Genomic DNA, 22,323 nt, shown 5'->3' on the forward strand with positions numbered 1-22,323 from the left:
TATTGGGGAACGATCATGTCCCTCGATCTGCTGGCAATGCCCCTACTTATACATCCAAAAATGCCATTGGCCTTCTTGGCAACAAGGGCACACTGTTGACTCATATCCAACTTCTCGTCCACTGTAACCCCTAGGTCCTTTTCTGCAGAACTGCTGCCGAGCCATTTGGTCCCTAGTCTGTAGCGGTGCATTGGATTCTTCCGTCCTAAGGGCAGGACTCTGCACTTGTCCTTGTTGAATCTCATCAGATTTCTTTTGGCCCAATCCTCCAATTTGTCTAGGTCCCTCTGTATCCTATCCCCACCCTCCAGCGTATCTACCACTCCTCCCAGTTTAGTGTCATCTGCAAACTTGCTGAGGATGCAATCCACACCATCCTCCAGATCATTTATGAAGATATTGAACAAAACCGGCCCCAGGACCGACCCCTGGGGCACTCCACCTGATACCAGCTGCCAACTAGACATGGAGCCATTGATCACTACCCGTTGAGCCCGACAATCTAGCCAGCTTTCTATCCACCTTATAGTCCATTCATCCAGCCCATACTTCTTTAACTTGCTGGCAAGAATACTGTCGGAGACCATGTCAAAAGCTTTGCTAAAGTCAAGGAACAACACATCCACTGCTTTCCCTTCATCCATAGAGCCAGTTATCTCGTCATAGAAGGCAATTAGATGAGTCAGGCATGTGAATCCATGCTGACTGTTCCTGATCACTTTTCTCTCCTCTAAGTGCTTCAGAATGGATTCCTTGAGGACCTGCTCCATGATTTTTCCAGGGACTGAGGTGAGACTGACTGGCCTGTAGTTCCCAGGATCCTCCTTCTTCCCTTTTTTAAAGATGGGCACTACATTAGCCTTTTTCCAGTCATCCGGGACCTCCCCCGATCGTCATGAGTTTTCAAAGATAATGGCCAATGTCTCTGCAATCACATCCGCCAACTCCTTTAGCACTCTCGGATGCAACGCATCCGGCCCCATGGACCTGTGCTCATCCAACTTTTCTAAATAGTCCCAAACCACTTCTTTCTCCACAGAGGGCTGGTCACCTTCTCCCCATGCTGTGCTGCCCAGTGCAGCAGTCTGGGAGCTGACCTTGTTCGTGAAGACAGAGGCAAAAAAAGCATTGAGTACATTAGCTTTTTCCACATCCTCTGTCATTAGGTTGCCTCCCTCATTCAGTAAGGGGCCCACACTTTCCTTGACTTTCTTCTTGTTGCTAACATACCTGAAGAAACCCTTCTTGTTACTCTTAACATCTCTTGCTAGGTGCAACTCCAGGTGTGATTTGGCCTTCCTGATTTCACTCCTGCAAGCCCAAGCAATATTTTTATACTCATCCCTGGTCATTTGTCCAATCTTCCACATCTTGTAAGCTTATTTTTTGTATTTAAGAGCAGCAAGGATTTCACTGTTAAGCCAAGCTAGTCGCCTGCCATATTTACTATTCTTTCTACACATCGGGATGGTTTGTCCCTGTAACCTCAATAAGGATTCTTTAAAATACAGCCAGCTCTCCTGGACTCCTTTCCCCCTCATGTTATTCTCCCAGGGGATCTTACCCATCAGTTCCCTGAGGGAGTCAAAGTCTGCTTTTCTGAAGTCCAGGGTCTGTATTCTGCGGCTCTCCTTTCTTCCTTGTGTTAGGATCCTGAACTCGACCATTTCATGGTCACTGCCTCCCAGGTTCCCATCCACTTTAGCTTCCCCTACTAATTCTTCCCAGTTGTGAGCAGCAGGTCAAGAAGAGCTCTGCCCCTAGTTGGTTCCTCCAGCACTTGCACCAGGAAATTGTCCCCTACATTTTCCAAAAACTTCCTGGATTGCCTATGCACCGCTGTATTGCTCTCCCAGCAGATATCAGGATGATTGAAGTCTCCCAAGAGAACCAGGGCCTGCGATCCAGTAACTTCTGCGAGTTGCTAGAGGAAAGCCTCGTCCACCTCATCCCCCTGGTCCGGTGGTCTATAGTAGACTCCCACCACGACATCACCCTTGTTGCTCACACTTCTAAACTTAATCCAGAGACTCTCAGGTTTTTTTGCAGTTTCATACTTGAGCTCTGAGCAGTCATACTGCTCCCTTACATACAGTGCAACTCCCCCACCTTTTCTGCCCTTCCTGAACAGCTTATATCCATCCATGACAATACTCCAGTCATGTGAGTTATCCCACCAAGTCTCTGTTATTCCAATCACATCATAATTCCTTGACTGTGCCATGACTTCCAGTTCTCCCTGCTTGTTTCCCAGGCTTCGTGCATTTGTATATAGGCACTTGAGGTAACCTGCTGATCGCCCCTCTTTCTCAGTATGAGGCAGGAGCCCTCCCGTCTCACGCGCTCCTGCTCGTGCCTCCTCCCGGTATCCCACTTCCCCACTTACCTCTGGGCTTTGGTCTTCTTCCCCTGGTGAACCTAGTTTAAAGCCCTCCTCCCTAGGTTAGCCAGCCTGCTTGCGAAGATGCTCTTCCCTCTCTTTGCTAGGTGGAGCCCGTCTCTGCCCAGCACTCCTCCTTCTTGGAACACCATCCTGTGGTCACAGAATCCAAGCCTTCTCTCCGACGCCACCTGCGTAGCCATTCGTTGACTTCCACGATTCGACGGTCTCTGCCCAGGCCTTTTCCTTCCATGGGGAGGATGGACGAGAACACCACTTGTGCCTCAAACTCCTTTATCCTTCTTCCCAGAGCCATGTAGTCCGCAGTGATCCACTCAAGGTCACTCTTGGCAGTATCATTGGTGCCCACGTGGAGAAGCAGGAAGGGGTTGCGATCCAAAGTCTTGATGAGTCTCGGCAGTCTCTCCACCACATCACGAATCTTAGGTCCTGGCAAGCAGCAGACTTCTCGGTTTTCCTGGTCGGGGTGGCAGACAGGTAACTCAGTACCCCTGAGGAGAGAGTCCCCGACCACCACCACGCGCCTCCTTCTCTTGGGAGCGGTGGTCGTGGAATCCCCAACCCTAGGACAGCACATCTCATGCCTTCCAATCACCGGAGTCTCCTTCTGCTCCCTTCCCTCAGACGTATCATCTGGAATGCGTTACCTAGGGAGGTGGTGGAATCTCCTTCCTTAGAGGTTTTTAAGGTCAGGCTTGACAAAGCCCTGGCTGGGATGATTTAGTTGGGGATTGGTCCTGCTTTGAGCAGGGGGTTGGACTAGATACCTCCTGAGGTCCCTTCCAACCCTGAGATTATATGATGGGGCCCTGGGGTCAGAGAGCGGCCTGGCGGGGGAGAGCCCGCGACCCCGAGGGGGCCCTGGGGCCAGAGAGCGGCCTGGCGGGGGAGAGCCCGCGACCCCGAGGGGGCCCTGGGGCCAGAGAGCGGCCTGGCGGGGGAGAGCCCGCGACCCCGAGGGGGCCCTGGGTCAGAGAGCGGCCTGGCGGGGGAGAGCCCGCGACCGACGGGGCCCTGGGGCCAGAGAGCGGCCTGGCGGGGGAGAGCCCGCGACCCCGAGGGGGCCCTGGGGCCAGAGAGCGGCCTGGCGGGGGAGAGCCCGCGACCCCGAGGGGGCCCTGGGGCCAGAGAGCGGCCTGGCGGGGGAGAGCCCGCGACCCCGACGGGGCCCTGGGGCCAGAGAGCGGCCTGGCGGGGGAGAGCCCGCGACCCCGACGGGGCCCTGGGGCCAGAGAGCGGCCTGGCGGGGGAGAGCCCGCGACCCCGACGGGGCCCTGGGGCCAGAGAGCGGCCTGGCGGGGGAGAGCCCGCGACCCCGAGGGGGCCCTGGGGCCAGAGAGCGGCCTGGCGGGGGAGAGCCCGCGACCCCGAGGGGGCCCTGGGGCCAGAGAGCGGCCTGGCGGGGGAGAGCCCGCGACCGAGGGGGCCCTGGGGCCAGAGAGCGGCCTGGCGGGGGAGAGCCCGCGACCCCGAGGGGGCCCTGGGGCCAGAGAGCGGCCTGGCGGGGGAGAGCCCGCGACCCCGAGGGGGCCCTGGGGCCAGAGAGCGGCCTGGCGGGGGAGAGCCCGCGACCCCGAGGGGGCCCTGGGGCCAGAGAGCGGCCTGGCGGGGGAGAGCCCGCGACCCCGAGGGGGCCCTGGGGCCAGAGAGCGGCCTGGCGGGGGAGAGCCCGCGACCGACGGGGCCCTGGGTCAGAGAGCGGCCTGGCGGGGGAGAGCCCGCGACCCCGAGGGGGCCCTGGGGCCAGAGAGCGGCCTGGCGGGGGAGAGCCCGCGACCCCGAGGGGGCCCTGGGGCCAGAGAGCGGCCTGGCGGGGGAGAGCCCGCGACCCCGAGGGGGCCCTGGGTCAGAGAGCGGCCTGGCGGGGGAGAGCCCGCGACCGAGGGGGCCCTGGGGCCAGAGAGCGGCCTGGCGGGGGAGAGCCCGCGACCCCGAGGGGGCCCTGGGGCCAGAGAGCGGCCTGGCGGGGGACAGCCCGCGACCCCGAGGGGGCCCTGGGTCAGAGAGCGGCCTGGCGGGGGAGAGCCCGCGACCCCGAGGGGGCCCTGGGGCCAGAGAGCGGCCTGGCGGGGGAGAGCCCGCGACCGACGGGGCCCTGGGTCAGAGAGCGGCCTGGCGGGGGAGAGCCCGCGACCCCGAGGGGGCCCTGGGGCCAGAGAGCGGCCTGGCGGGGGAGAGCCCGCGACCCCGAGGGGGCCCTGGGTCAGAGAGCGGCCTGGCGGGGGAGAGCCCGCGACCCCGAGGGGGCCCTGGGGCCAGAGAGCGGCCTGGCGGGGGAGAGCCCGCGACCCCGAGGGGGCCCTGGGGCCAGAGAGCGGCCTGGCGGGGGAGAGCCCGCGACCGACGGGGCCCTGGGCCAGAGAGCGGCCTGGCGGGGGAGAGCCCGCGACCCCGAGGGGGCCCTGGGGCCAGAGAGCGGCCTGGCGGGGGAGAGCCCGCGACCCCGAGGGGGCCCTGGGGCCAGAGAGCGGCCTGGCGGGGGACAGCCCGCGACCGACGGGGCCCTGGGTCAGAGAGCGGCCTGGCGGGGGAGAGCCCGCGACCCCGAGGGGGCCCTGGGGTCAGAGAGCGGCCTGGTGGGGGACAGCCCGCGACCGACGGGGCCCTGGGTCAGAGAGCGGCCTGGCGGGGGAGAGCCCGCGACCGAGGGGGCCCTGGGTCAGAGAGCGGCCTGGCGGGGGAGAGCCCGCGACCCCGAGGGGGCCCTGGGGCCAGAGAGCGGCCTGGCGGGGGAGAGCCCGCGACCCCGAGGGGGCCCTGGGTCAGAGAGCGGCCTGGCGGGGGAGAGCCCGCGACCCCGAGGGGGCCCTGGGTCAGAGAGCGGCCTGGCGGGGGAGAGCCCGCGACCGAGGGGGCCCTGGGTCAGAGAGCGGCCTGGCGGGGGAGAGCCCGCGACCCCGAGGGGGCCCTGGGTCAGAGAGCGGCCTGGCGGGGGAGAGCCCGCGACCGAGGGGGCCCTGGGGCCAGAGAGCGGCCTGGCGGGGGAGAGCCCGCGACCCCGAGGGGGCCCTGGGGCCAGAGAGCGGCCTGGCGGGGGAGAGCCCGCGACCGAGGGGGCCCTGGGTCAGAGAGCGGCCTGGCGGGGGAGAGCCCGCGACCCCGAGGGGGCCCTGGGTCAGAGAGCGGCCTGGCGGGGGAGAGCCCGCGACCCCGAGGGGGCCCTGGGGCCAGAGAGCGGCCTGGCGGGGGAGAGCCCGCGACCCCGAGGGGGCCCTGGGGCCAGAGAGCGGCCTGGCGGGGGAGAGCCCGCGACCCCGAGGGGGCCCTGGGGCCAGAGAGCGGCCTGGCGGGGGAGAGCCCGCGACCGACGGGGCCCTGGGGCCAGAGAGCGGCCTGGCGGGGGAGAGCCCGCGACCCCGAGGGGGCCCTGGGGCCAGAGAGCGGCCTGGCGGGGGAGAGCCCGCGACCCCGAGGGGGCCCTGGGTCAGAGAGCGGCCTGGCGGGGGAGAGCCCGCGACCCCGAGGGGGCCCTGGGCCAGAGAGCGGCCTGGCGGGGGAGAGCCCGCGACCCCGAGGGGGCCCTGGGGCCAGAGAGCGGCCTGGCGGGGGAGAGCCCGCGACCCCGAGGGGGCCCTGGGCCAGAGAGCGGCCTGGCGGGGGAGACCCTAGAATCATCCCCTCAGCGATCAAAATGGCGTCGGGAAGCGGTCTCACGGGCCCGCCCCCGGCCAGGGCATGTCCCAGAAGGCCTTGCGCCCCGCCGCGGGGCCTCATGGGCGCGGTAGTCCCGCCGGGGCCGGACTACGGCTCCCGGCCTGCCCCGCGGCCCCGCGGAGAAAATGGCGGTGTTCGGCGCGGGGCACGCCGGGAGCGGCCTTCCCCAGCAGGCTGGTGGTTACCCAGCGGGCTGCGCGGCTGCCGCGGCGCCTCATGGGAACCGGAGTCCCGGCGGCCCCGGCCGCCCTTTGCCCTGAGCTGGGTCGTGGGCATCCCAGTGGGCTGTGCGCCTGCCGCGGGGCCTCATGGGAGCTGTAGTCGCACCGGACCGGGGCCCCGCCATTGCCGGACGGAGCGTCCCCGGCCCAGCCGGACTACAGCTCCCGGCGTGCCCCGCGGCCCAACGGCACAGCGCACAAAATGGCGGCGGCAGGCCCCGCGCGCGCGGGGCCCGCCGGGAGCTGTAGTGCCGCGCGCCCGGCGCGCCCGCCGCCCCGCGCGGCGCGGCGCGGCCCGGCGGACTCCATTTCCCGTGGTGCCGCGCGGCGGGCGGCGCTCGCGGGGGCGGGGGCAGCTGCTGGCTCGGAGTCAGGCTCAGGCCGAGGCGGCGGCGCGGAGCGAGCGGGCGGCCTGGCTCCGTGAGTGGCGCAGACGCGGCGCGGGGGGCCCGGGGCCGCGGGGAGGGGCCTGGGGCGAGGGGGCAGCAGAGGAGGGGGTCGGTGGGGGGGAGGGGGCAGAGGAGGGGGTGGGAAGGGGCAGGACGGGGATAGAGGAGGGGCGGGGGCAGAGGAGTGGGTCGGTGGGGAGGGTCTGGGGTGGGGGGCAGGGGGGTGGGGATGGGGTTGGTGGGGAGGGTCTGGGGGGGTTGGGCGGAGGGAGCAGAGGAGTCGGTGGGGGCTGGTGTGGGGGGTGTGGTTGGGTAGGGGTAGGGGCTGGGATGGGGGCAGGGTAGATGGGGAAGGGAGGAGTGGGTGGGGGGCAGGGGGGATGGGGAAGGGGAGGGAGCAGGGGGATGGGAGGAGTGGGTGGGGGGCAGGGGGGATGGGGATGGGGAAGGGGCAAGGGCAGGACAGGGGGCAGAGGAGGGGCTGGGATGGGGGCAGGGTAGATGGGGAAGGGAGGAGTGGGTGGGGGGCAGGGGGGATGGGGATGGGGAAGGGGTGGGGAGGGGCAAGGGCAGGACAGGGGGCAGAGGAGGGGCTGGGATGGGGGCAGGGTAGATGGAGAAGGGAGGAGTGGGTGGGGGGCAGGGGGGATGGGGAAGGGGAGGGAGCAGGGGGATGGGAGGAGTGGGTGGGGGGCAGGGGGGATGGGGATGGGGAAGGGGCAAGGGCAGGACAGGGGGCAGAGGAGGGGCTGGGATGGGGGCAGGGTAGATGGGGAAGGGAGGAGTGGGTGGGGGGCAGGGGGGATGGGGAAGGGGTGGGGAGGGGCAAGGGCAGGACAGGGGGCAGAGGAGGGGCTGGGATGGGGGCAGGGTAGATGGAGAAGGGAGGAGTGGGTGGGGGGCAGGGTAGATGGGGAAGGGAGGAGTGGGTGGGGGGCAGGGGGGATGGGTATGGGGAAGGGGTGAGGAGGGGCAAGGGCAGGACAGGGGGCAGAGGAGGGGCTGGGATGGGGGCAGGGTAGATGGGGAAGGGAGGAGTGGGTGGGGGGCAGGGGGGATGGGGAAGGGGAGGGAGCAGGGGGATGGGAGGAGTGGGTGGGGGGCAGGGGGATGGAGAGGGAGCAGGGGGGCAGGGGAGGGTGTGGTGAGGACAGGAGAGGATGGGTCGGGAGCAGAGGTGGGGGTGGGGGCAGTGCAGGAGCCACAGCCCCCCACCTGGGGGTGACCCTCAAAGTACAGATTTTTCCCCTGTAATTGTTGCGTCTCCCCCTTATCTCTGCTCCATAATCCCTTCTCCCTCTCTGCCCCCCCCATCCTCCTCCTGCCACAGAGCGTCATTTAGGCCATCCCTTCCCCCTGCATGCCCCCCATCTTCTTGTCTGTGCCCCCTCCCTGCAGTCTCCCCAACACCAAACCCCCTCCTCAGGCTCCCCGGAGGTCTGCCCTCGTTTACATGCTAATTTGGATCTAGCTGTGTGTTGTCATCCTAAAAAGACGTTTGTTGGGGGTGGGTTTTGTGTTTGGTATGTTCGGGGCGGAGGGGAAGGGCACCCTTGCTAGGGGACCAGGAACGAGGAATCAGGACACCTGGGTTCTCTGGGAGGGGAGTGGGGTCTAGTGGTTAGCGTGGCATGCTGGGGCCGCTGGCAGCCCGAACTCGGGGGTCTGAGGCCGTGTGTGTCTCCGCAGGTCTTGCAGGCCCGGGCGGTGCTAGCCTGGCGGCGCCATGTACAATGGGATAGGGCTCCCCACTCCCCGGGGCAGCGGCACCAACGGCTACGTCCAGCGCAACCTCTCGGCCGTGCGGCACAAGAAGGAGCGAACCGACTACAAGTCGGAGGAGGAGCTCAGGAAGCTGGAGTCGTCTCTGGTGAAGAAGCCCAACCAGGAGATCCTGGACCATGAGCGCAAGCGGAAGGTGGAGCTGAAATGCCTGGAGCTGGCCGAGCTCATGGAGGAACAGGGGTACGTGTGGGGGTGCTACACTGTGTCACACGTGGGGGGGGGCACATTGAGGATGGAGGTGGGATGCAAGGGGCACAGCGGAGGTGGGGATGGTTGGGGGCACACTGGGGGTGGGACATGGGGGGGACGCATTGGGAGGGCACACAGGGAGCTTGGGGGCACACATCGGGGGTGGGGATAGGATGTGGGGTTTGTAGGGGGGCACACATCGGGGGTGGGGATGGGACGTGGGGCGTTTGTGGGGGGGCACACATCGGGGGGTGGGGATGGGACGTGGGGCGTTTGGGGGGGTACACATCGGGGTGGCGATGGGAGGTGGAGGTTGTTGGGCACACATCGGGGGGTGGGGATGGGACGTGGGGCGTTTGGGGGGGTACACATCAGGGGGTGGCGATGGGAGGTGGAGGTTGTTGGGGGGCACACATCGGGGGGTGGGGATGGGACGTGGGGCGTTTGGGGGGGTACACATCAGGGGGTGGCGATGGGAGGTGGAGGTTGTTGGGGGGCACAAATCGGGGGGTGGGGATGGGACACGGGGGTTGTGTGTGTTGGGGGGGGTGCATTGTGCTATGCCGATGAATGTAGCTAGGGTGCCCCAAAGTAGGCTGTACCCTGCCATGGAGAGGGCCCGTCTCGTGCTCCAACGGGCCCCTTGACGCAGTGCAGGGGTGCATGGGGGAGGGGGCATGTGCCGTGGGTCCCTGTCTTCTCAGGCTGTGGCCTGGTGGCTGGAGGAGCTCTCGGGGCAGGAGACCCCAGTTCAAGCCCTCCTGTGGAGAGGGGACATTGCCCCGGCTCTCTGCCCCCGGGCTGGTGGGCCCGTAGCTGATGCTGCCACCGCTGCCTGTCTGTCGCCTTCTTTGGCGGGCACCGTAGAAAAGGCCTGGGAGGCACCGAGACCGTGGGGTGGAGGGGGGGGTCCACGTTGCCCCCGACTTGCTTTGGGAGCTGCCGGAGGATGGAAAAGCCGGGCACTGGCCCAGCCTCGCTCAGGTGTCCTCGGCCAGAGTCCGGGGACACCCCGTCTCGCCCGGCGCCCCCTGACTCTCCTGGCTCCTCTCCCCAGTTATGCTGAGGGCGAGATCCAGGAGAAGGTGGCGACCTTCCGGCTCATGCTCGTGGAGAAGGACGTGGCTTTGGGCAAGGAGGGGGAGCAGCAGCCTGAGCAGAAACCAGCGTAAGTACCCAAGAGGGCCACCAGCAGTGGGGCGCTTCCCCCAGCGTGCCTCCCCCCGGCATTGCGAGCTTCACTGGCTGGGCACTAGAGACGGGCTCCACCTTCCCTTCCTGCGTCTCGGGCCTGAGGTGTGTCAGCGGGTGCCCCATCCCTGCCCCCCTCGGCTGTGCCGATGCCCCTCACTCCCGACCCGCAGCCCCCTGCTAGCCCAGCTCTGGGCTCCCCCCAGCTCTGCTGGTGCCCCTCACTCCCGACCCGCAGCCCCCTGCTAGCCCAGCTCTGGGCTCCCCCAGTCTTGCGGTCTGTTGCGCCCCTTACCGCCTCCTCTCCCCTCCCCAGGGTCACAGAGACCCACCAGCTGGCCGAGGCCAATGAGAAGAAGAACGAGCGGCTGAGGGCGGCTTTTGGCATCAGCGAGAATTACGTCGACGGGAGTTCGTTCGACCCCAGCCGCAGGGCGAAGGAGGCGGCGGCTGCCAAGCAGCAGCAGGAGCAGCAGAAGCAGTACGGGTACTGGCTGGGGTGCCCCCTGCTGGGGTCTTCGGGGTTGTGGGGGCCCCGTGCTGGCAGGGGGCAGGCTGTGTGCGGTGCTGGGGTGGATGCTCAATACCCCTCCCTGTCTGGCCTGAGTTGCAGCCCTGCACTCTAGCGGCGGGAACGCAAACAATAGGACACAAGCTCGAGGTCTGTTGCCTCCATACCAGGGGTTCAGCTCTTGGTGAGGGAGGGGCTGGACCAGGGGCGATTAACCCCTTCACGCCTGCTCTGTCTGTCCCCAGCCTGGTCCGTGAGTCCAGCAGCTCCTGCTCTCCATCCCCCAAGCAGAAAAAAAAGAAAAAGAAGAAAGACAGAGGCAGGTGAGTACCAGGACACCTGGGTTCTCTCCCCAGCTCTGGGAGGGGAGTTGGGTGCAGTGGGTAGAGTGGGGGGGCTGGGAGCCAGGTCTCTTGGAAGTCTCTGATGCCCTCCAACTGCGTTTGACTCCAGTTGCATTCCCCTGCAGGTCAGAGAGCAGATCCCCTTCTCGAAGGGAGAGGAAAAAGAGCTCTAAGAAAAAGAAACACAGGTAAGGGATGGGCTGGCTCGGGGTGGGGGGGGGGGAGGGAATGGGACATGTGGCCTTTCCCCTGTAGGGGGCGCTGGCTCCAATCCAGCCCCAAGGCGGGTGACTGGCTGGCTCTGGGGGTGGGGAGTCTATGGGCCCCAGGGTCTGTTAGTTGCGGGGTGATTGGGACGCAGTGGGGTGCCATGGTTTTGCTGACCTCACATTCCATGTTCTCTGTCCAGGTCTGAGTCAGACTCGAAGAAGAGGAAACACAGGTGAGGGACTGCGCTGGTTTTTCTTAGTGAAATGGGCAGCCCCGCCCTGTCCCAGCAGGGGGCGCTGTGGGGGTAGCTCCTGGTGACTCCAGCCCTGGCCTTTCCCAGCAGGGGGTGCTGTGGGGTGGAGCGGGGCGGTGGCTTTTGGGGGGAGCTCCTGGTGACTCCAGGCCTGGCCTCTCCCAGCAGAGGGCTCTGTGGGGTGGGGCGCTAGCTGTGGGGGGAACTCTGGGGTATTCTAGCCCCGGCCTCTCCCAGCAGGGGGTGCTGTTGGGGGCGGGGCACTGGGCGTGGGGGGCTCTCCCGTTTCCCAATGGTCCCTGTTACTCACCTCAGGTCTCCCAGTCCCAAGAGCAAACACAAAGCCAAGGAGAAGAAGAGGAAGAGGTAAGAGTCCAGTGTGTGCCCCCCCCCCCGAATGCCACAGCTAGTCCCCTCCTGAACCCCTGCACCGCTGTCAGCCCCCTCCTGCACCTCCCTGGCCTGTGCCCCCCAATGCTGCGGCCAGACCCTTCAGCCTGCGCTCCCCATGCTCCCTGATTCTCGCCCCCCACGTCGCCCACCCCCTGCTGCCAGGATTCCTCCCCACTAATCACCCCCCCTCCCGCCTGCGCTCCCCACACTCCCTGATTTGGCTCCCCCCCCCGGCTGCCCTACCCCTCCACCGGCCAGGATTCCTCTGATTTCCTCGCCCCAGCCTGTGCTGCTCACGCTGCCCACCTCCCAAGGGCAGGTATTATTCCCCCTAACCGACCGCGTGCTCTCAGATCCACCAGCGAGTCGGCATCCCAGAAGGGCCGAAGAGGTCGCTCGTCCTCTCCAGACTCTTCCTCCTCCTCGGAGAGCTCGCGGAGCAGGTAGGCGCCCCGCCGGTGGGGTGGGGGTGGGGTGTCAGGGGCGCGGGATCCTGCCTCGAAGGGCTTCCTAACACCCAGGGGGTGTTGCTGCTCTCAGTGATCTCTGATCCTTCTCTTTTGCCCCAACCTCCCCAGGTCCCGGAGTGTCACCACTCAGAAACGGGCTTCCCGGCCCAGCGTGAGCCCTGCCGCGCCGCCGCGGAGGAGAGCTGACCCCGAGGGTGCCCCAAAGGATGCCCCCAAGAGAGATCACTCAGCATCCCCTGAGGTCAGCCGGCGTGCACAGAGTGGCAGCCCCCGGGAGGGTCGAGATAAGCGAGAGGTGAGTGGTGGGGGCTGGGAGCCAGGACTCCTGAGTTCTCTCCCCAGCTCCGGGAGGGAAGGGGGGTTTAGTGAGTCAGAGGGCTGGGGGAGGCTGGGGGAGGCTGGGAGCCAGGACTCCTGGGTTCTATCCCTGCTCTGGGAGGGGAATGGGGGCTAATGGGTGAGAGCAGTGAGGCTGGGGGTGTGGGTTGAAGTCCATGCAGTAGCAGCTCTCTCTCCCCCTCCCACAGAAGCAGTCTTCTCGGCGCTCCCCGCGCCAGCGTTCCTCCTCCCTGTCGCCCGTCTCCGAGGGGAAGCAGAAGGACAAGGATCACCCCCGGCAGCCAGAGCGCAAATCCACCCCCACCCTGACCTCGGCGCGTGAGCCACGCCCGCAACGCCGCTCCCCGTCCCCCGAGCCGGCCCGGGAGAGGGCTTCGTCCGGCCACAAGCGCCCACCCTCCAAAGAGACCAAGTCCCCCCGTTCCTCCTCCCCGCCTCCGAAAAAGCCAGTGGCTGATCGCCCCAAGAGCCCGTCGCTAGTGGCTGCCCCCTCGGCACCGGCCACGACCCGGAAGGCCCCCTCCCCCCAGCCATCCCGCTCAGGCTCTGAGAGCGACGAAGACTCCTCCTCCTCTTCTCCCGAGCGGGATAAGCCGGCCCCAAGCAGGCAGGAGAAATCAAGGGGCTCCCAGCGCCGGGACCGCTCCAGTTCTTCCCCGGAGCCCTCCCAGCCTGCTAAGGCTGCCCCCAAGCCCTCGTCCCGGCGTGAGCGATCTGGCACCCCCGCGAAGAGCGCCAAAACCCGCTCCCTCTCAAAGAGAGACGCCAAGTCACGCTCGCGGACGCCCCCTTCCCGCAGGGAGCGCTCCCGCACCCCGCCCCGCCGGGGAGGGCGTTCCCGCACCCCGCCCCGCCGGGGGGCCCGTTCACGCACGCCACCGAGACGGGGCCGGTCCCGATCCCGGAGCCCCCAGTGGAGAGGCAGGTCCCGGAGCCCCCAGAGATGGGGCCGTTCCCGTTCCCGCACTCCACCCAGGTGGGGCAAATCCCGTACGCCCCAGAGGAGGGGGAGATCTCGCAGTCCTCAAAGACGAGGATGGTCCCGCTCCAGGACACCCCAGAGGCCTGGCTGGTCTAGGAGCAGGAACACGGCGAGGCGGGGTCGGTCTAGAACCCCGCCCCGGCGAGGCAGGTCCCGGTCTAGAACCCCGCCCCGGCGAGGCAGGTCCCGGTCTAGAACCCCGCCCCGGCGAGGCAGGTCCCGGTCTAGAACCCCGCCCCGGCGAGGCAGGTCCCGGTCTAGAACCCCGCCCCGGCGAGGCAGGTCCCGGTCTAGAACCCCGCCCCGGCGAGGCAGGTCCCGGTCTAGAACCCCGCCCCGGCGAGGCAGGTCAGGGTCCTCTCCCAGGCGGGAGAAATCACTGATTTCAGCCAGGAGGAGCCGCTCTGGGTCGTCAGCTGAGCGGAGGAAGAAATCCAGGCTGCTCCTGCGGAGGAGCCGGTCAGACTCGTCGCCAGAAGTAAAGCAGAAATCCAGGAAAGTGTCAAGACGCAGCCGCTCCACATCATCCCCTCGCCTACGGAAGAAATCCAGATCATCACCTCGGAGGAGCCGCTCTGGCTCATCATCTCGGCCAAAAAAGAAATCCAGATCTTCCCCTCGGAGGAGCCGGTCAGGGTCGTCTCCAGTGCTGAAAAAGAAATCCAGAACGCCTTCCAGGAGGAGGAGGAGGAGATCTGGATTGTCTCCGGCACTCAAAAAGAAATCCAGAACACCACCTAGAAGAAGCCGGTCTGGATCGTCTCCAGAAGTGAAGAAGAAATCCAGGTCATCCCCCAGACGAAGGAGATCTGGATCTTCTCCATTGGCGAGAAAGAAATCCAGATCACCACCGAGACGAAGCAGGTCTAGGTCTTCGCCAGTGTTGAAGAAGAAATCTAGATCACCACTGAGACGAAGCAGGTCTAGGTCCTCACCAGTGTTGAAAAAGAAATCTAGAACACCCCCGAGACGAGGCAGATCTGGGTCCTCTTCAGTGGTGAAGAAGAAATCCAGATCACCACCTGTGAGAGGCCGATCCGGGTCTTCTCCAGCATTGAGAGAGAAATCTAGATCGCCCCCGAGACGCAGCAGATCTGGATCATCTCCAGCCATGCGAGAGAAATCTAGATCGCCCCCGAGACGCAGCAGATCTGGATCATCTCCAGCCGTGCGAGAGAAATCTAGATCGCCCCCGAGACGCAGCAGATCTGGATCGTCTCCAGCCGTGCGAGAGAAATCTAGATCGCCCCCGAGACGCAGCAGATCTGGATCGTCTCCAGCCGTGCGAGAGAAATCTAGATCGCCCCCGAGACGCAGCAGATCTGGATCATTTCCAGCCGTGCGAGAGAAATCTAGATCGCCCCCGAGACGCAGCAGATCTGGATCATCTCCAGCCGTGCGAGAGAAATCTAGATCGCCCCCGAGACGCAGCAGATCTGGATCATCTCCAGCAGTACGAGAGAAATCTAGATCGCCCCCGAGACGAAGCAGATCTGGATCATCTCCAGCTGTGCGAGAGAAACCAAGATCACCCCTGAGACGAAGCAGATCTGGATCCTCACCAGAACAGAGAGAGAAATCTATATCACCTCCTGCGAGAGGCAGGTCTGGCTCCTCTCCTGGGTTGAAGAAGAAATCCAGTTCTCCTCAAAGGCAAAGTGGGCTTGGATCTTCACCAGCAGTGGAAGGGAAATCCAGATCTTCTCCAGGGAGAAGCAGATCTGGATCCTCTCCAGAATTGAAGAAGGTGTCTAAGACCTCTCCAAGACACAGTGGTGCTGTGTCTTCTCCAGTGGTGGAAGAGAAATCTAGCTTGCTTCCAAGATGTAGCCAGTCTGGATCCTCTCCAGAACCGATGAAGAAATCCAGATCGCCGCCTGCGAGAGGCAGGTCTGGATCCTCTCCAGAACTAAATGATAAATCTAGCTCACCACTCCCAAGGCATAGCCAATCGGGATCTTCTCCAGAGCCAAAAAAGAAATCCAGATCACCTCCAAGATGTGTTAAGCCTGGTGCCTCTCCAGTGGTGAAGGAAAAATCCAGATCTCCTCAGCCATGGCAAAGCCGATCCGGATCCTCTCCAGAAGTGAAAAAGAAGTCCCCATCTCCGCCCATGAGAGGGGTCTCTGCAGAGCAAGCAAAATCCAGATCGCCTCCCTCACTGAGCGGATCTGGAACATTGTTGACACTGAAAGGGAAATCCAGTTCGCCCCCAAGACGCAGCCGATCCGGATCCTCTCCAGGGTCAGGAAGCAAGCTTGGGGCAGTTTCAAAACACAGCAGGCCCGTGGTTTCTCCAGAAGCTACAGAGTTAGTGAGGATTTTAGCAAGTCAGGTCAAGCCGATGTCTCCTGAGACAAAAGACAAATATGGAATGTCCCCAAGAAGGAGCAGATTGGGGTCGTCCCCTGGCATCAGAGAGAAATCCAGAACACCTCCAAGCAGCTCGGAGTCTTCTCCAGAACGGGCAGAAATATCCTCATCACCTCTGAGACGCAGCAGATCTGGCTCGCCCCCGAGGCCGCGAGAGAAGTCCCGATCGCCCCCGAGGCCGCGAGAGAAGTCCCGATCGCCCCCGAGGCCGCGAGAGAAGTCCCGATCGCCCCCGAGGCCGCGAGAGAAGTCCCGATCGCCCCCGAGGCCGCGAGAGAAGTCCCGATCGCCCCCGAGGCCGCGAGAGAAGTCCCGATCGCCCCCGAGGCCGCGAGAGAAGTCCCGATCGCCCCCGAGGCCGCGAGAGAAGTCCCGATCGCCCCCGAGGCCGCGAGAGAAGTCCCGATCGCCCCCGAGGCCGCGAGAGAAGTCCCGATCGCCCCCGAGGCCGCGAGAGAAGTCCCGATCGCCCCCGAGGCCGCGAGAGAAGTCCCGATCGCCCCCGAGGCCGCGAGAGAAGTCCCGATCGCCCCCGAGGCCGCGAGAGAAGTCCCGATCGCCCCCGAGGCCGCGAGAGAAGTCCCGATCGCCCCCGAGGCGCAGCAGGTCGGGCTCATCTCCCAGGCCTCGAGAGAAATCCCTATCTCCTGCAAGGTATGGCAGTTCTGGCTCATTTCTGAGATCTAGAGAGAAATCCAGATCGCCTGCAAGGTACAGTATATCAGGCTCGTCCCTAAGACTTCGAGAAAAATCCAGATCTCCTCCAAGGCGTGGCAGGTCCGGCTCATCCCCGAGACCTCGAGAGAAGCTGGGGGCGTCTCCCAGAAGCAGCCGCTCTGGGTCGTCTCCAGAGAGACCGAAGGGCCCGACGAGGCGTGGTCGGTCCAGCTCCCCCTCCAGAAGGGGGAAGTGGAGATCTTCCCTGCGGCGAGGAAGATCTGGGTCCTCGCCCAGGAGAACCCGCTCCCGGTCCATCTCCAGACGAGGCAAATCCAGAAGCTCCCTGCGGAGGGACCGATCCATCTCGTCGCCCGGCAGGAGCCGCTCGAGATCCACCTCGCGATTCTCCCGCCGCCGGGAGCGCTCGCCATCCTCGCCCCGCCGCGGCAGATCCCGCACGCCGCCCCGCCGAGCCCGAGCGGGGTCTTCCCCCCGGCGCCGCGGCTCCCGGCAGCCCCGCTCCCGCTCCCCGCCGAAACTGGACGTCTCCCGCACTCCAGCCTCTTCCTACCGTGGCCGCTCGAAGGCGTCACCAGCCAGGACCCGCTCAGGCTCGGGCTCACCGAAACGAGCCGGGAGGAGGTCCCGCTCACCGCCGGTGCTGGAGAAATACCCCAAAGTGGGAGCAGCTGACAAGACAGCACCAGGCAGAGCTGAGAAGATGTCGCCCGTGGTGGTGGTGCCCATCCGGCGCAGTCCGTCCTGCTCCCCGCCGGCGCCGGACGAGGCCTCCCCCAAAGCCAGGAAAGCCCATTCCCCTGCCCCCAAGATCCACTCCCCACGGCCAGAGGGATCTCTGGGAGCGGTGAGGAATGGGGGTCCAGCGCCCGCCTGGACCCTGAACTCCTGCCCTGTCGCCCCTGGGGGCTCCCCACCTGCCGGCCGCCTCCCCCCAGCCAAAGGGCCAGAGAAAGTCAGATCTTCCTCCTCTTCCTCTTCCTCCTCCTCCTCTGCATCCCACAAGGTGCCCAGCCCCCTGCCCGCCCCACTCCCGGTGCTGCCCCCCAAGGAGGAAGACAGGGAAGGGCCAAAGGTCAAGTCGGAGCCGCCAGCCCCGGAGGGGCCCGGGGAGCTGCCAGACAAAGCCCGGAGTGGAGTCCCCAAGCTGCTGGTGCCGCTGCCGGTGCCCCCCCGCACCCCGTCCAAAGAGAAGAGGAGCTCGTCCACCTCCTCGTCGTCCTCCTCGTCGTCCTCTTCCTCGTCCTCGTCCTCTTCCTCCTCCTCCGACTCCAGCTCCAGCTCTTCGGAGTCCAGCCACGACTCTCCAGCGAGCAAGGGACCCGACCTGGAGACAGCGAAGAAAGAGTGAGTCCCCTGCGGTGCCCCCCCGGCCAGAGCCCCCCCACAATGTGGCATGTCCCCGCTCTCCCTGGTCCCCCATGGCACGGCAGGCCTGTCCTCTGCCTGGTCCCCCACGGCCTGTCCCCATTCCTTCGCGGCACGCCCTCCCATCTCCGGCCCCTTGCAGCAGGGCACCCTTCACCCGGCTCCCCACCCCATTCCTTCTGGCCCAGCCCAGTGCCCCCCTGCTGAGCCACCACCCTGCGCATGGTGCCCCCTGCCCAGTCCCACTCTCCCCTGCCCCAGTTTCTCACTCTGCCCCTGTCCGCAGGTCCCTGAGTCCGGCGCAGAAGGAGCTGGCCCGCGAGGGGCGCCCCCTGGAGGTGGCCAAGCGGAAACGCCGTTCCCGAAGCTCCAGCAGCTCCAGCAGCAGCTCAACGTCTTCATCCTCCTCGTCGTCCTCCTCGTCTTCCTCCTCGTCGTCGTCCTCCTCCTCCTCGTCCTCTTCTTCCTCCTCCTCCTCTTCCTCCTCCTCTCCTAAGCCGGGGCCCCAGCCACAGCCGAAGGCGGCCCCCAAGAAGCTCTCGCCTGAGCAGAGGCGGTAAGTGTGGGGTGTTGGTCTGGACGCCTGGGTCCTCATTGTCCTAGGGGTTGGGCATTGCCAGGCTGGATACCTGGGTCCCTGTTTTCCCCTGGATCCCTCTGGGTCTGTCTGAGGGGAGTTGGTGGTTGATGCCAGCCCGGACGCCTGGGTCCCCATTCTCCCCAGGGAGCAGGAGCACAGCTGGCTGACCCTGGGTCCCCTGCCCTGTCCTGCCCAGAGTGCTGCTGGTCCCACCCCCCGCAGGGGGCGCTGCTCTCTCACCTGCCATCCCCCCTTCCCCCGTACAGCTCCCGGAGCCCCCGGAAACCGATCGACTCCCTGCGTGACTCGCGCTCTCTCAGCTACTCCCCGGCCGAGCGGCGCCGGCCCTCCCCCCCGGAGCCCCCCCCGGCCCAGCGGGAGCGGCACAGGTAGGTGTCTGCTGGAACCCCAGGGACCAGCTCGTGGGCGGGAGGGGGGCTAGGAGGGAAGGGTGAGGGGTGGGGGGGCTGAGGAGCAGGGGAGGGGGGAATCGGGCGCCTGGGAGGGGGCAGGCTTGGAGGGTTGTGGGTCAGATCTGGGGGCCCCACTGACCCTCCCCTTACCCGGCGCCCCCCTCAGTGACAAACCCTCCCAGAGGAGCCGAGGAACCAACAGCCGCTCCCCGGGTCGCAAGCGCAGGCGGGAAACGCCCAGCCCCCCCCACGCTGCCCGTCGCCGAGCGTCCCGGTACGAGGGGGCTGAGACGGGGCTAGATGGGCCTGTGGGTCTGATCTGGGGGGGCTGGGAGAGGGCAGGATACCAGGGTAGATGGGCCCATGGGGCTGATGAGGGGGCAGGATACTGGGGTAGATAGGCCTATGGAGCTGATCTGGGGCAGCCAGGAGGGGGCAGGATACCAAGGTAGATGGTCCCATGGGGCTGATCTGGGAGGGGGTGGGGTACATGGGGCTGATGGGTGTGGGGTGCAGGACAGGGCGGGATACATGGGCCCGTGGGGCCATCTGGGGGGCGGATCGGGGTAAATGGGCTCATGAGGCTAATCCGGAAGGGCAGGGAGGTGGCGGGATACCGGGATAGATGGGCCTGTGAGGCTGACCCATTGGGGTCTGCATTTTCCCCCTTTCTCCACAGGGGGCCAGACCTCTCCCCATATCCCCTTAACCCTTCCCCCCCTTTCTCCTCTTTTCAGGTCGCCGTAGCCCGCGGGGCTCCGCCCAGCCTCCAGCAGCAGCGCCCTCTAGCAGCGGCACCGGCAGCAGCCTCCTCTGTTTCCATTGGTTCCTTCCTTCACTTCCCCCTCCCTCATTGGTCGGCGGCTACGTCCCGCCCCCTCGGCTGCCGGGGCCCCGCCCCGTTGTGACTCGAATCTCGTTTTTTTCCCATGTGAGCGTTTCAGTTTTTTCTCTTCTGTGAGTTTTACCGATAAAAAAAACCCGACAAAACTTCTGTGTTTTGAGACAAGTGGGGGGTGGGGGGGGAGTTGGGTTGATTTAGACAAAAAATGGTTAAAGAGGAAAACACAAAAAAAGTGGGGGGGGGGTTGGGGAGGGGAATTGAAAAAGCCGGCTTGATTTAGTGTTTCTCAGTCGGGGGGCTGGCGAGATCCTGCTTCTCCGGCAGAGACCTGCATGGCATGGGATGGCATGCGTCCCCCTACATTTCTGAGGTGCATCGCCCCTCTTTGAAGCACCCCCAATTTTCAGGGGGTGAATCCCCCCAAATCTCGGGTTTAGATCACCCCTTTCTTTTGCAGCCCCCCCCCAAATTTTAGGGGGTAGATTGTTCCGCTTTCACTGGCAGCTGCTCCAGAATCTCAGGGGGCGCTCTCGTTGCGAGCACCCCAAATTTCCAGGCCCATATCCCCCTTCCCAGCCCCCCCCAAATTACTCTGATTGGGGGCAAGGAAGTGATTTTGAGTTCTCCTTGCCGTTAAAATGTGGGGGAGCGCCTCTTCGGGCTCACGGTGGGGGTTCTCGCTATCGATATTTGGGGGGATGTTAGCAGGAGCATCCTGAGTTCCAGGGCACAGTCTGCCCTCTTCTCAGGAGCCACCCCCAAAATTAGACTCCTTTTTAGGGGAGCATATGTGCTTTCAGTTAAATTTGGAGCACCTCGTCTGATGTGTGGAGGGGGCAGAGTTGGGGGTTCACCGGACCCCCCAATAGAGGATGTGAGGGGGGGCTCTTTGAACCCCAGAGCCCAGATCTGCAGTTTTGGAGCGTGAGTGGCTGTGCCGCGGGCCCCACAGTTTGGGGGGTGGTGGTGAGCCGGCTGAGAAACCCTAAATCGAAGGGCAGATTGGGGGGTGGGGCGGGGGGTGGGGCAGAGAGTTTTCTTCACGTTTCTTAAAAGCGTTCGATTTTTTTTTTAATCTGTACAGCAAGGAGACATTTTTCTGTGAAATAAACTACGAAATGCAGAGCCTGCGCCCCCTCCCTTTCCTCGGGTGCCTGCGTCTTTCGGGGGGCGGCGGGGGCCCCCCCAAACCTCGCCCCCTGCTCCGGGCGGCCAGACAATAACCAGGGAGATGCTCCCCCCCCGGGACCCACAGGGGGCAGGAAAAAGCCGGGGAGGGATCCCTGCATAATGGGGGTGCCCGGGGATGGTTAGGGGGCTGGGGGAGGGGCTCACTCCAGTGAACCCCTTTATGGAGCGACAGGCAGGATCCCGGGGGCTCCTGAGCCTGCTGCTATATCAGCAACGGCCACAGGAGGGCAGCACCGGGCGGACCAAGTCCAGCCCTGCTTTCCCCCTCGCCTTGGTGCAGGCTGGAAAGTCCCATTTCATAACCCCGCTGGGCCCCCCCCCACCCCAGCCCTGCCGGTGCCCCTCACTCCCGACCCACAGCCCCCTGCCAGCCCAGCCCTGACCCCCCCGCCCTGACCCCCCCTGCTCTGCCGGTGCCCGCCCCTCCCGACCCGCAGCCCCCTGCCAGCCTCGCCCTGACCCCCCAGCTCTGCTGGTGCTCCCCCCCCGACCCGCAGCCCCCTGCTAGCCCAGCCTTGACCCCCCCTGCTCTGCCGGTGCCCCTCACTCCCGACCCACAGCCCCCTGCCAGCCCAGCCCTGCCCCTCACTCCCGACCCACAGCCCCCTGCCAGCCCAGCCCTGACCCCCCCGCTCTGCTGGTGCCCCCCCCGACCTGCAGCCCCCTGCCAGCCCAGCCCTGACCCCCCCGCCCTGACCCCCCCTGCTCTGCCGGTGCCCGCCCCTCCCGACCCGCAGCCCCCTGCCAGCCTCGCCCTGACCCCCCAGCTCTGCTGGTGCCCCCCCCCGACCCGCAGCCCCCTGCTAGCCCAGCCCTGCCCCTCACTCCCGACCCACAGCTCCCTGCCAGCCCAGCCCTGCCCCTCACTCCCGACCCACAGCCCCCTGCCAGCCCAGCCTTGACCCCCCCAGCTCTGCCGGTGCCCCTCACTCCCGACTCGCAGCCCCCTGCCAGCCCAGCCTTGACCCCCCCCTGCTCTGTCGGTGCCCCTCACTCCTGACCCGCAGCCCCCTGCCAGCCCAGCCTTGACCCCCCCCGCTCTGCCAGTGCCCCTCACTCCCGACCCGCAGCCCCCTGCTAGCCCAGCCTTGACCCCCACCCCGCTCTGCCGGTGCCCCTCACTCCCGACCCGCAGCCCCCTGCCAGCCCAGCCCTGCCCCCCCAGCTCTGCCGGTGCCCCTCACTCCCAACCCTCAGCTACCTGCCAGCCCAGCCCTGACCCCCCAGCTCTGCTGGTGCCCCCCGCTCCTGACCCGCAGCCCCCTGCTAGCCCAGCCCTGACCCACCCCCCCAGCTCTGTCGGTGCCCCTCACTCCCGACCCGCAGCCCCCTGCCAGCCCAGCCGTGGGGTCCCTTCCCTCACAGGGCTCTGCCGGTGCCCCTCGGCGCTCTACTTCTCCTGTGTGTGGTAGGCAGGTGGTTGCAATGGTTTGTGCAGCTTGCTGCAGGGAGCAGGGGCTCAGCAGGGGGCACTCTCCCCTGGCAGTCAGGGCGGGCCCCAAGGCGGCACTAGGGGGCGCTGTGCTGCAGGGAACGGGGTGAAG

At 65.6% G+C, this 22,323-nt stretch overlaps 1 protein-coding gene across 4 annotated transcripts; it reads left to right on the forward strand.

Moving 5' to 3' along the window:
- Positions 1-6,589: 6,589 nt before the first annotated feature.
- Positions 6,590-20,713, forward strand: SRRM2 (serine/arginine repetitive matrix 2). Of its 4 annotated transcripts, none has more exons than XM_073346512.1 (15): positions 6,590-6,696; positions 8,355-8,630; positions 9,697-9,807; positions 10,147-10,317; positions 10,587-10,664; positions 10,811-10,873; positions 11,095-11,127; positions 11,464-11,514; positions 11,895-11,984; positions 12,120-12,306; positions 12,539-17,730; positions 18,038-18,307; positions 18,598-18,720; positions 18,911-19,018; positions 19,482-20,713. In XM_073346512.1, the coding sequence occupies exons 2-15, from the start codon at positions 8,392-8,394 to the stop codon at positions 19,489-19,491; spliced, it is 6,726 nt and encodes a 2,241-aa protein (XP_073202613.1). In that variant the 5' UTR covers positions 6,590-6,696; positions 8,355-8,391; the 3' UTR covers positions 19,492-20,713. The 4 variants fall into 4 exon arrangements, with proteins under 4 accessions (XP_073202613.1, XP_073202615.1, XP_073202616.1 ...); XM_073346514.1 differs by having other exon boundaries at positions 12,542-17,730; XM_073346515.1 differs by having other exon boundaries at positions 10,147-10,311.
- The last annotated feature ends 1,610 nt before the right edge of the window (positions 20,714-22,323 follow it).

This window comes from Lepidochelys kempii, chromosome 6 (genome assembly GCF_965140265.1).
Source record: "Lepidochelys kempii isolate rLepKem1 chromosome 6, rLepKem1.hap2, whole genome shotgun sequence".
Taxonomy (NCBI): domain Eukaryota; kingdom Metazoa; phylum Chordata; order Testudines; family Cheloniidae; genus Lepidochelys; species Lepidochelys kempii.

Excerpts from the sequence above, each read along its gene's own strand:
- SRRM2 (XM_073346512.1), top strand. The coding sequence starts at position 8,392 with ATGTACAATGGGATAGGGCTCCCCACTCCCCGGGGCAGCGGCACCAAC. Across the intron at positions 11,128-11,463 it reads TCGAAGAAGAGGAAACACAG|GTCTCCCAGTCCCAAGAGCA; the intron begins GTGAGGGACTGC and ends TACTCACCTCAG. Across the intron at positions 11,985-12,119 it reads TCGGAGAGCTCGCGGAGCAG|GTCCCGGAGTGTCACCACTC; the intron begins GTAGGCGCCCCG and ends CAACCTCCCCAG.